Source organism: Pundamilia nyererei, unplaced genomic scaffold, assembly GCF_000239375.1.
Source record: "Pundamilia nyererei isolate P.nyererei 1_Seehausen unplaced genomic scaffold, PunNye1.0 scaffold00038, whole genome shotgun sequence".
Classification (NCBI taxonomy): Eukaryota; Metazoa; Chordata; class Actinopteri; order Cichliformes; family Cichlidae; genus Pundamilia; species Pundamilia nyererei.
Window position 1 is genome coordinate 1278801 of NW_005187439.1, and position 12791 is coordinate 1291591.

General features: G+C 40.2%; 1 protein-coding gene across 1 annotated transcript; it reads right to left on the reverse strand.

The window, feature by feature from the left end:
* Positions 1-420: 420 nt before the first annotated feature.
* LOC102207861 (C-C motif chemokine 20-like) lies at positions 421-1366 on the reverse strand. Its single transcript, XM_005730547.1, has 4 exons — positions 1241-1366; positions 988-1102; positions 735-842; positions 421-638 (listed from the first exon to the last, which is right to left on the reverse strand). Exons 1-3 carry the CDS (start codon positions 1299-1301, stop codon positions 740-742), a joined length of 279 nt encoding a protein of 92 aa, XP_005730604.1. The 5' UTR covers positions 1302-1366; the 3' UTR covers positions 421-638; positions 735-739.
* Positions 1367-12791: the final 11425 nt, after the last annotated feature.

The window sequence follows — 12791 nt, forward strand, 5'->3', positions numbered from 1 at the left end:
GTGTGTGTGTGTGTGTGTGTGTGTGTGTGTGTGTGTGTGTGTGTGTGTGTGTGTGTGTAATTAGAAAACGTGACAACTTTTGTTTTTCTTTTCCTAAATGATTTGTTAGAGAAACAGACGATTTAGTCATAAATAAAAAGACAGCAACTAGAATTTACAAAATAATATCCGAGTTTATTTTGGGATAACTCTCTACAATACGTTTGATATATACAAGCCGTGTCATCAGATTTTGTACAAGCTCTTGCAAAAACAGAAATGCGAGTCATTCACAGACACTGACAGAAACAGGATTGTAACACTGCTGTCAGTTCCAGGGCAAGTTCAGGCAAATCTTTCTATTTCTATGGATCATTCATAACAAAAAGGAAGAAAGAAAAAAGAGACGTCCACAGCTGCTCGTCTCAGAGTTCGAGTTTCACCGCAGTCACCACAAAAAAACAGAAGAAACACATGTAGCTATATATTGAGCCAATGGCCGAGGCATGGCAGCTTATACAGGACAACATTATAAATAAGATGAAATGATGATTTCTCCGTAATCGCTCTAACAGGTTTTAATCTTCTACAGTGCAACATTGCCATCACAGACTATGAGATCTGGTTGTCTCCATCCATCCTTCCCAGAGTTTGTTCATCTATGAAAAAGCAGAAGATTCATTGATTAGCCGGTGCACAGGGAATAACTTTTAAAAGTCACATGTGATGGAGTGAGGAAATCGCTTCGTTCTCACCTCATTTACTGTTGCTTTTTCTTGTTCACGATATTGATGAGATTTCTCACCCATGGTTTCTGGCTGGGGTGGATGACACACAGAGTTCTGCCACTGTTGGTAATGAACCTGAAAAAGCCGATGAGATGATGACGTGAGATGAGGCAAATACAGGTAAACCAGGCACTGTGGGTCTTTAGGAAAGCATCCCTGCACAAATACACTCACTACTTAATACATATGCATGAATGTTGTGCACGTGTTTGACACTTACACAGTAGCGCTTATTTCACAGCCTTTCCCAGCTTCCTGAATGATGTAGTCCACGATGTTTTTGGAGGGCAGACGTTTGTCGATAGCTTGCAGACAGCAGTCCATTGCGATCTCACCTGCAGGGAGAAATTACAAGAGAAGACTTGTAAGGACACACACCAATGTCAGTTTAACAGGCAGAAGAGTATTATACATGTGATAGTCTAAATCTGAGAGATGTCATGCAGTCTGCACCTGTTTTCTCTCTGTCTTACCTGATGCAAAGCTAAAGCAGAGGACGCCCAGCAAGAGCAGAGCTGCAACTCGGGAAGCCATGTCTCTGATTCTTCGTAGGTTTGCTGCGGCTTGGCTGCTTGAGCGAGTCTCTTCAGGAGAGCAGAGGAGGCGATGGTGTGAGGAGGAGAACTACAGGTGCATTTATACAGGTGAGCAGGCGAAACTGAAAGTGTTCTCTCGGCTCATTGACTGGAAATGGGTGAAAGTTGGCACAACAACAAGGAAATGTTGGCACGTGGCAGGACAATTACAGCTTAACTCCTCCTGACTTTTGGTTTTCTTGCCAAAGAAACTTAACGAGTATTTTTTTTTGCCCACATGCTTTCCTGACACCAAGCAGGAGTCAGCACTTTTTTTCATGTATGTTTTGTGCAAATGTTACAAAAAAGGAAAGATTTTGCAATCAAATAAATTGGAGTCTTCTGATTTTTGGGAAAATAAAAGTCTGAGGATTAGCTTGTATCAGTCAGTGCAGGTGACCCACTAGTGCAAGACAAAGAGCAGTGACTCTGAGATTCTCTGCAACTAATGTGAAACTGGACGGAAACATTGCAACATCCATCCATCTTCATCCCCTAAACAAAGTCAGGTCACCTGAGCCTATTTTCCCTTTCACAGGGTGAGAAGCACACTAGTGTCTGCTCAAGTGGAAATCCTGGAGAAAGCTCAGGCATGTGTAATTTAAGCTTCTATTAAGCAATATTAAAAAGGGGGGAACTAGCTGATATCTGCATCCACAGCTGTGCTGCTGCATCATGACTGCAAATTGTTTTTAGGCTATTTTGGTGCACTACACTACAAAGTAACAACAACATATCAAAGCAGGTTAACACCACACATTTCTGCAAAACCAAACAATTCTTGCAAAACTTATATAGCTCAGGTATTTGCATCATTGAGTGGATGAGCACATGGTGCACCAACTACACAACATGGTTTATCATACATGGAGGGAACACTCAGACACAAAGTTATCAGATTTGGTTCATAACACAAAAGCAGTCAAATGGGAAGCTAAGAAGTCTTTTGTGCATCATTTGCTTTCAAACATGCTCGAAACAAAAAAAGGTCTCACTTGTGATGCCACGTTTGACTCTGAAGTGAGCTGTGTTTGAACACATTCAGTTTTCACACTGGCTGCATGTCAGCACTGGCAGAGCTTCGAGAATTCTGTGCTCATTTTACCTCATTAAAGCTTTAGGTTTATTTTACAGCTTTTAACAATATTGACTTCAATTAGAAATTAAGTATTATTGTAGTTTTGTGAACCACTGGACACTCATGGAGACTACACTTGCACCGACGGGCAGCTGACCCATATGGAAAAGTAAAAACTTATGGTAAATGGCCTGCATTTGTATAGCGCTTTTCTAGTCCCTAAGGACCCCAAAGCGCTTTACACTACATTCAGTCATCCACCCAGTCACACACACTTTCACACACACTTTCACACACTGGCATTGTAGCCACAGCTGCCCTGGGGCGCACTGACAGAGGCGAGGCTGCCGGACACTGGTGCCACCGGGCCCTCTGACCACCACCAGTAGGCAAACACGGGGTTAGTATCTTGCCCAAGGATATTTGGCATGGGATCGAACCACCGACCTTCTGATTAGTGGCTGACCTGCTCTGCCACCTGAGCTACAGCCACCCCTGTATGGAAAAGTAAAAACTTATAAAAGACTTGCATAAGATGTGGCCTACTTCATATCGTGAATCATATAAGGCTTATATGATTTACTCATGAAAGTGGCCACTTTCATATATTGATTTAGTAAGTATGTGTTTTCACTCTTGTATGCTTTTCATACAAGTTTCACACAAGACAGATACAAACTTTATTAGATTTATATATATCTTTTCCATATGGGGAGAAAGATCATTTAAACTAACTTTGCACTGTGGGAAGAAACCTGGAGAAAACCCAAGAGGCACAGATGGAACAAAAGGCCCATGGACATTCAGGCCTTCTTCATTTGAAGAAACATTTTCAAGGCTGTCTTGGCCAAGATAAACAGCAGTTCAACCAGCCGTGATTCCACAAACAGCAACACATGTGCAAATGCACAAAAAAGTTTATTTGTGCAGAAGATCAAGAGTGAGATTCAGAAACAGGGAGAATATAATATTTAAAGCTACGAATATTGTTGGCCGAACAGGGGCAAGAATGTTCAAGCAGAGTCTCCTATAATGTCCTTAAATGTATTTATTGAAATCTATTCTTTGCAGATGGATCTGCAAATTTAAATACCTTTTTAAAATTATTCAGTGTTGCCTTTAGGGCCTTTTTAGCTTTAGGTGCATTAGATTTGAACAGAATTGTCGTCCACTACACTGAGGTGTGAAGACCTGCATAGTGATAGTATCATTTTGTGGTTTGGGAAACTGCTCTCCCAAACCATGCTCTTGGCATGTCTACACAAAGATATCAGTCTACAATTCCAACACAAACAATTGCATGAAGTGGAAAGTTGTAAATATCTCATCTTAATCTTGTCTTTACAGTAATAACCCCAAACTTTAGCCGTTGGGATCCGTCTATTCGCTGTGCGGTTCGGGGATTTTTCATGGAATGCGTACGGGCAATCGCTTTATTGTGTTCTCTTCTGGGTGTTTATGCTTGTGTGTGCATGCATCCAACACTAGATCTCGATCTGGGAGAGCAGGATTTGCTGCACAAGAGCAGCCAAACCTTTCCCGCCAGAAAAGAGGGTTTCGCCAGGAGTGATGCAACTTTTACAAAGCCTGTGGAGAGACGCAAAGCTTAACTTGTTTCACAGGAAGTAGTGTAGACCGGTTTCCCCATTAATCTTACTGTTTATTTTTTTTCCTTGTCTCCACTAGTTGCATTCGATGAATCAAGATGATCCTACCTTAAGATTAAGGAAAGTTATTATCTTGGTTTTGTGGCCTGCAGCTTACAGCTTTTGTTTAGTCTGATCTCTCTAAAAAGCTTCCTCCTCAGATGTATCGGGCTTGCTTCATATGGTAAATGGCCTGTATTCGCATAGCGCTTTGCACGTACAAATGAACATTTAGAATAAGAAGATCACATTGTGTAAAAAAAGAATAAAGTCAATACCTAAACACCATTTGAACCATGTATGAAAACAAAGAGTTTGCAGAATAAGAGCCAGCATGTTGCATAAAACACTGTAAACTCTGCATAAATGCTCCCATTGGATTTCACCTGCCAAGCAACCACATCTTGAGAGTTTTTGTGCGTTGCAAAATTTAAAATAAGATACTCATGGTCCCGTCTGTATTCCCCCCAACTGTCTCACAGTTCCTTATACACAAACATGAAAATGGTTTAAATCCTTTTTCCAAAAAACATTTTGTGTGTTCATGTTGGTAAACGTTTCACTTCCTTAAATCTGCGTGTTGACCTTCTGAAGTTTTACACATACATGCAGAGTTAATGGTCATGTGTTTATGTTGTTGTGAAAGAAGCTGTGAGTTCTAAAAGCACCACATTTCATTACAAAGAAATGAGTCAGGAGGAAGTTTCTCCAGTTCAGCACCCAGGCTCTTCTGCTATGAAGCCATGCTCGAGTAACAGATGCGGTTTAGCATCTTGCCAAAAATCAGAAAGACGACTTCTGTGCACGGGAGCATGTTTGTCTAAAACTTTCTAGCATTAATGGTGCCTTTTCCAGTTTGTCTCAGTCCATTTTAAAAGACGTTGGCTCAGAGAAGATGGCAGCATTTCTGGATCATGTTCAAATTTACTTGCAATTTACTTGCATTTGAGAATAACATGGACAAATGTGTTAATAGACAGAGGTTTTTGGAAGAGTTTCCGTGATAGAATTGTGCCAGTTTTTAATATAGTGCTGCCTGAGGGGCCAAAGATCACAAGCATCCAACATCGATTTTCAACCTTGTCCCTTATTTCTTTAGACTCTCAAAATCTTTTGATGGTATTATGTACTGTAGATGACGAGATAGAGAACAAATCAAATGTTTAGAGACTTTCGATTTGTTCTGTTGTGGAAAAAATCTGGGTTTGTGAGATTTTGTTTTTATTTTCATCTCACACAATGTCTCAATTTTTTGGAACTGGGGTTGTTTTTAATTGGAACAAGAGAAGCAACAGAAAATTTCCCTTGACCACTCGTGGTTTCTGTTATATTGTTGCTGAGGGAAGTACTTCTTGCAGCACATGAAGTAATTCAATCAATCAAGCAATATTTACACAAATGCCCTGGCTGGAGCCAGAGCATGCAACCTTTCTCTGTAGCTTAGCAAATATTAATATTAATATTAATACCAGCAATAACGCCTGCACTACCCACACAGCAAAATCCACACATGACTGTTTAAAACTGCAAAACGGAGTCTTTGCCAAAAGTGAGCGTTAAGAGTACCAAAAGATATTTCTCTTCCCATTCATTGTTCCGACATTCCAAACTGATGTTTAGTTAGTCATAGACAGCCGCAGGCCCTGCAGGCTCCCATGCAGCCACATATCAGGTGTGAAACATCAGCTGTGTCGTCGTACCATGTGGGAACGTAGACAGAGCGGAGATTGATGGAGTGTATCGATGTGTATCTGGATGTCTCAGAGCGAAACTAACTTAAGGTTTGGATCCGAGCCTGCTCGCAACTCAAAAACTTTAACATTTCACTCCACACCTGTTTGGTGTTTTGGGCTCTGGCCCTAATTAAACACTTCCTAAGGATCTGTCTTACCAAGTGTAGACTTATACAAAGTACACAGGCTGAGAGTGACAGCTTTAAGTGTCAAAATCATAGATTTGTTTGCTTTTGCAGTATTAAGGGAGGACAAACATGACCGTTCTTCCTCATAGGCATACATTGTTTTTTAGCCTTTATTTCGAGAGTGGACAGGGCAGTAGGGTGACTCAACCACTGGGTGGCCTTGAGTTTCACATCTTGCTAGTATTTCTATGTTACTCTGACTCACGCAGCTCTTACATTGAAAAATAAAACATTAGTCTGTAAACTGAGATACTGAAGCTGAGATGATCACAACATCAATAAACAAGAGTGACCTGTTTCTGCTGACAGCCATAAATGCCCGTAACATAGCACAACATTGCCTCCTCCATGTTTAACAGATGATGTGATACGATTCGGACGATGTTTCTCTTCATCTGAATAATCTTTGTTTTGTCTGCACGCAGGGTTAGGGCCTTCCTGTTGTTGAGTGTAACCAGTGGTTTGCACTTTGTTATAATCTTTCTGTACATTTATGAAAGTGTCTTTGACACAGACTTTGACAATATTATACTTTTTTTTCTTAAGCAAGGAAAAAGCTCTGCTATGACATACTTTAGCTGTCTTCTGTGGTTTTTCAGGTCTTTCGATGTTGCTGTGCATTCATTCTTTTTAAAGATGTAGCACAGTGTTGATTTAGCCACCTTTAAAGTCTCTTTTATAGACTTATTTAACATTTTCAGGCTAATGATGTCCTCCCTTACTTTGGACCTCTTTGGACCTCTTATTGAGTGTTCCTGAGAACAGCTATGAACTACAGTTTCAACATTTTTTCTTTGTTTTTTGTTATTTGAATAACAGGGGACCTCTCGTCCGATTACTTTTGAGCATATGAGGATAGTGCTCATGAAGTGGCTTTAATTCATTATCAGGTCATGTAAATATTTTTGTGAAAGCACAACGCTGAAAGTTGACACTTTAATCACACCGTGTCAGATTCATTTAATCGTTTTCTGGTAACTTGAGAACTGATTGCTAACAAAGCTCATCTTAACGTTTTTTTTTTTGCTGAATGGATCATACAAAGAGAAAAAAGAAGAAAGGCTGTATAGAATTGAAGGTAATTTTGTGTGATGATCTTGTGTAAAGTCATCCCCTTCCAGTAAGCTCAAATTGTTTGATTTGTTGTTGACACAGGTCTTAAATGAGTGGAGGATTAAAGGTACAAAACAAAATCAGTCCTGCATGTCAAAAATACAAAAGATGTGCACCAGCTTCTTTATTTTGGCTCGATCTGTGAAAGCATTTACTGCTCCTCCCCTCAGGACATTCACCTCCTCTCCTGGCACAATGAGGCCTTCGTGAATACAATTCTCACAGAGCAAAAAATTGGAGTTGAGGAGTTAAGCGAGTCCAAAAACCACGTGATTTACAGGAAAGCGGGAGTAGACTTGAATGCAAGTTAAGATCTATTATGGAGTAAAGTTAAACATGGGCAAAAAAACAAGATCAAACAGCAGAGGGCTGTTAAATAAATAAATATCAAAGCAAACATATGGCAGTAAATCTGATCAGACTCTTCTTGCATGGCTAAGAGAACGAGTGCAGCTGGGACAGTCCTTGAAAGTGCAGACAGCTAGTTTATGCTTTATGTGTTTTAACAGCTGCACTTTACCCCCCACCCCCACTTTGACACATATGAAATTGCTTTCATTCAACTTTTAAAACCCAACAGGAAACTATTCCTGAACCCCTGGGCTTTAAGGTCAGAGGACAAAAGTACAAGTACTCTGCTTGCATGGGTTCTCTTTGGGTACTTCAGCTTCCTCTCACAGTCCTAAAAATGCATAGGTTAGGTGAATTGGCAGGTTTATATTGGCCATAGATGTGAATGTGTTTATCGCTCTGTGTTAGCCCTGTGCTTGACCAGCATGTGCACTAACCTTCATCCTATGAAGGCTAGTATAGGCTTCCTCCTGAGTTGAATAAATAGAAGAAAATTGATGAGCATCTAAATTGCATTAGCAAGGTGTTGGGCCACAATGTTCTACAGGTATCATTAGAGAACAACTTGAAGGTGACTCTGGGCCTCTACTAGAGAGTGAAGCATTAAAGCGGCTGGTGTTGTGCCAGCTGTTTGTAAGTTATCTTCAGTATCTAGCTAGTGCTAGTGCTAGCAAAGAGGCGCGAGCATAAACAGAGTAACGTTTTTTACTCCTAACGTTTTTTACTAACTGGGAGGTAATTTCAAATACAGCTTTTTTTTTATCAGCTCAGCAAACATCAGCAAACATGCAAACTGTTTGTGTGCAGTTTGTCACAGTGTATTGCTAGCTAAAAGGCCTAGCTAGATTTCTCAGGGAGAGTGCACGATAACTTCACTCAAAGATGGAGAAACATGTAAGAAAGTCAGGACAATGAGGAAACGAGAGGTTGGATTTAAAGGTAAGGATGCTCGGTGGCATTTGACAAACTGCAAAAATGTAATGTCATCATTTTAATCACATTTTGGATCTGGAACCTCTATATGTATGTATATGTTTTTATAAATTATGTATTTTCATCCTGCAAAATAAACTAGAGTATACATACTTTGTGTTTTTCCCATATGGAAAAGAAATAGTAAAAACTTATATGTGATTACTCATGAAAGTGGCCACTTTCTCATTACTTTCATATATTGTTTTAGTAAGGATCCAAAACATACAAGTTTCATTATATAATTTTTCAAGGGATCTTATATCTGTTTTCACTCTTATATGCTTTTCATACAAGTTTCACACAAGACAGATACAAACTTTATAAGATTTATAAATATCTTTTCCATATGGGTTCAAGCGTTGCTTGAAAATACTAATGTGGTGAATTTTGTAGTAAAGCACTGTGGCGGCGTGCTCAGTGGCTATGGAGCTCATGGTTACAGTTAATTAACATCAAATGTAGCAGCTATTAACTTGCATTTAAGCTGACGGTGCTTAGATTCATTCACTGAATGAATTTTTATACCAACTTTATCCAGTCTTGTATAAACGTGGTACAGTGTAGGGGATGGGAATCAGCCAAGGTGCGAAACATTTGCTTACATGTTGTTGAGTTCAGCTGTGTAAATCCACAAAGGTCAGCAGGTCAGCTGATCACAGCCTGTTCAGGAGCTCATATTAGAAGTCCTTTGCTTGTGGTCTGTACTCGGCCAGTACAGCAGACCTTAGGGTTCCAACAACTGCTGAATCTCACTTTAACCCTTAACTTTACTCCCTGTTCTGATTAGTTGTGGAGACAAAGTCACCTCTACAATGTAGGCAAATGGTTACTTTCACTGCTGTGTCCTGCATGACAGATTTGAAGTGAGAATTATAATTTTGATTGGAATAACATTTGCATTTTCATGAACTAATATTATTATATTATTATGTTGACAGACTATTATTGTATTATTATTGATATAAAGGTTCAGATACCTTTGCATTAGAATAGATGGTAAAATCGTCCTTCAAGTACAAGAACCTGTACATTTTCACTTTTGCTTGAGTGAAAAAGTTGCTTCAGTACCTCAACTTTTACTCAAGTATTTTTAAGACAGGTATCTGTACTTCTACTTATGTAAAGAAGTCTGTACTTTTGCCCCCTCTAGTTATACTTTGAGGTAATTCTTTCATTGAGAAATAGAGGCAAACCATCATTGCAGATTGCCCCCACAGCATAACAGAGTCGCTGGATACCTTTACTTTAAGGAGCAAGTGTTCAGGTGGTTTCTTTCATTTTGATTCTGGTATCGTTTGGCCAAGAGGCGTAGTTTCAAAACTTTTTTTGGCATCCCAAACGTGGCGGTTTTTCTGTCAGCATCATATTGAACCCAGCAAACACCAGATGTCAAGATTTGAAGGAATAGTTGAAGGATGGGAAAATACGCCAAGATAGATGACACGATCGGTCAAATACGAGATTAGTATCGCTTTTCTTATCTAACCCTTGACAAAAATGTAAACAAAAGTATTTCCAGCATTTAGTACTCCATGGGTGAGTTTTTAGCAGTTCATGTAGCTGAACAATGACAGTTGATTGACAGTGTTTTATGAATCAGATAAAAACCTGAAAGCAGGATGGTTTGAAGTATCTGCAGCAATCAGGACTCTTCACTGGATGTTTCATGTAGAGTTACAATATTGTAGTTAGATACAATGTTGAAAATGTCTTCATATTTTGCTAAAACGAACAATAGAGTTTGTACAGCGAGCTTGAAAGTCAGTATTTGATATGACCACCCAGACGCTTTTCTTTCCAAGCTCTTTAGACAACCATGACCTGGATGACTGAGAACCTTTTTTCTTCTACACAGCCTGAACTCTCTTGAGTAAGTTTTTCTTTTCTCTTTTTTAAAAGTAATATTCAGGAATAGTTCTCCATTCTTCTTGAAGGTCAGTCAAATGTTAGCTGCCTCTTGTTCCATTCCCTGTGGCGATGATCCCACACTGCTCCATTAGTGATACTTTTACTGTATTCGCAGTGTTTTCGGGATCATTGCCATGCTGAATTTTTTTTTTTTTTTTTTACTTATTCAACTTATTTTAACTTATTTCTGTCATGTCAAGTGTACAGCACTTTGTGTTCAGCTGGGAGTTGTTCTGAAAGTGCTATATAAATAAATTGCTTGTTTGCTTGCCAAACCATAACAGAGCCTTCACTGTGTTCTTCTGACCTCCTCTATACATATTGATGACAGTTTAAACCAAAAATGTCACATTATGGATTCATTCAATTCAATTCAGTTTTATTTAAATTTACACAGCGCCAAATCACAACAACAGTCGCCTCAAGGTGCTTTATATTGTAAGGTAGACCCTACAATGATACATACAGAAAAAACCCAACAATCAATGACCCCCTATGAGCAAGCACTTTGGCGACAGTGGGAAGGAAAAACTCCCTTTTAACAAGAAGAAACCTCCAGCAGAACCAGGTTCTGGGAGGGGCGGGGCCATCTGCTGTGACCGGTGAGAGAAGGAAGACAGGATAAAACACATGCTGTGGAACAGGGACAGAGATTAATAACAAGTGTGATTCAGTGCAGAGAGGTCTGTTAACACATAGTGAGTGAGAAAGGTGACTGAAGAAGAAACACTCAGCACATCATGGGAATCCTCCAGCAGCCTAGACCTATTGCAGCATAACTAAGGGAGGATTCAGGGTCACCTGGTCCAGCCCTAACTATATGCTTTTGCAAAAAGGAAAGTTTGAAGCCTAATCTTAAAAGTAGAGATAGTGTCTGTCTATGTGTGCTCCTAGTAACACATCAGCAAGCCTTCAGTGCCTATGTGGAGGAACTGTGGGGCAGATCACACAGCTCTGGCCTCTGGCACTCACTGGGGCAGCCCGTAGTATGGACTACCCACATTAAGCAGAGGGACCCATGTTGGGCCAATGTTGACCTGCAGCATACCCACACACCACTCTACTGGGGACCTACACGGGGCCCACAGTGCAGGGTCCAGATCTCCATATTTTACACTGGTAGCATTGCATACAGTGGGCTGCCCACACATGCCCCATTGTTCATCAGTCTACCATTTACAGTATGGGGACCCATTTGCATCCTTTGGTGCTTTACCACCACCAACTCAACTGTGTGTGTGGACCAGAATGTGCTTGAAAAAAAGCAAATTTTGGACACTCACACCCTTATTCATCCACATATTGAAGTTATCAGATTTCTTTTTCACCAGATGCCATTCCTGATGGGAGCCGCTCGCCCTCAAGAAGAACAAGAAGAACCTTTAAATCATATCAAATAAGTTAGTTTGACGTAAATAGAAATATGACCTTATGTCTTTCACTTCCCAAGTTTTTTTTTTTGTAATATATCAATAAGACTCAGTTCAACTTCCATTTTTCTGAGGTTTTAAGTCAGTCTCTATCTCTCTCTTTTAGATTTCTGACAGTGTAATAAAACATGCTCTGTGGTTTCATTCTTTCCACAAAGGTAACATTTCCCTTTACAGTGTTTCCTTATTATGAATAATGTGCCAGCAAACATGCCCATGCAGGCCTACAATGGATAGATGTGGGTGAACTGTGGTGTTGTATGGAAAGCCCAACCTACAATTATCCCACGTGAGCCCCAGGTGGGTCAGTCCACAGTTTTGCCCTTTGGGATCCCTGTATGTGTTTTCTAGTGACAAGCCCACTATGGATAGCCTACGGAAAACCACCATAGGGCCAAGATGGGTAAAGCTAACCATGGGGCCTGCATGGGGAGCCAAAACGGCAAAACTGCTATGGGCACTGCCATGTAGGCTGCATGGGGCTGCATCTGTTTTCTTTGGCAGCCCATGGTATGTTACTCATAGAATTCCCTGTTGGAAGAGCTTAAACATCTCCCTTCACACACACACTTCAAACTTCAAAGACCATCAGTCTGCAGAAATATTGCTCATAACCATTAAAAAAACTCTGATTGCTTGGAAGAAAAAGGAAATGAAGGGTGGTTTGAGATTTTTGCACAGTACTGTAGCTCTACATTCAAACTATGTTTGGGATTATGTCTGTGAAGGTTCTCAGTCATCCAGGTCATCGTAGTCAAAGGAGCTTGCAAAGAAAAGCGTCTGGACTTCTTTGAGTTGCTTGAAGACATTTCTCCTCTCATCCGAGAGTGCATGGCACAACAACTTCTATGTTGTGCCATGCACTTGTGAAGTGGCTGTTTGGTCTCTCCAATGTAGAGGTCTGGGCATTCCTTGCTGCACCGTACAGCATACACCACATTGTTAAGTCTGTGTTTTGGAGTTTTGTCTTTTGGGTGAACCAGTTTTTGTCTGAGTGTGTGTTTGGGATTGGGATAGAGACTGGGAA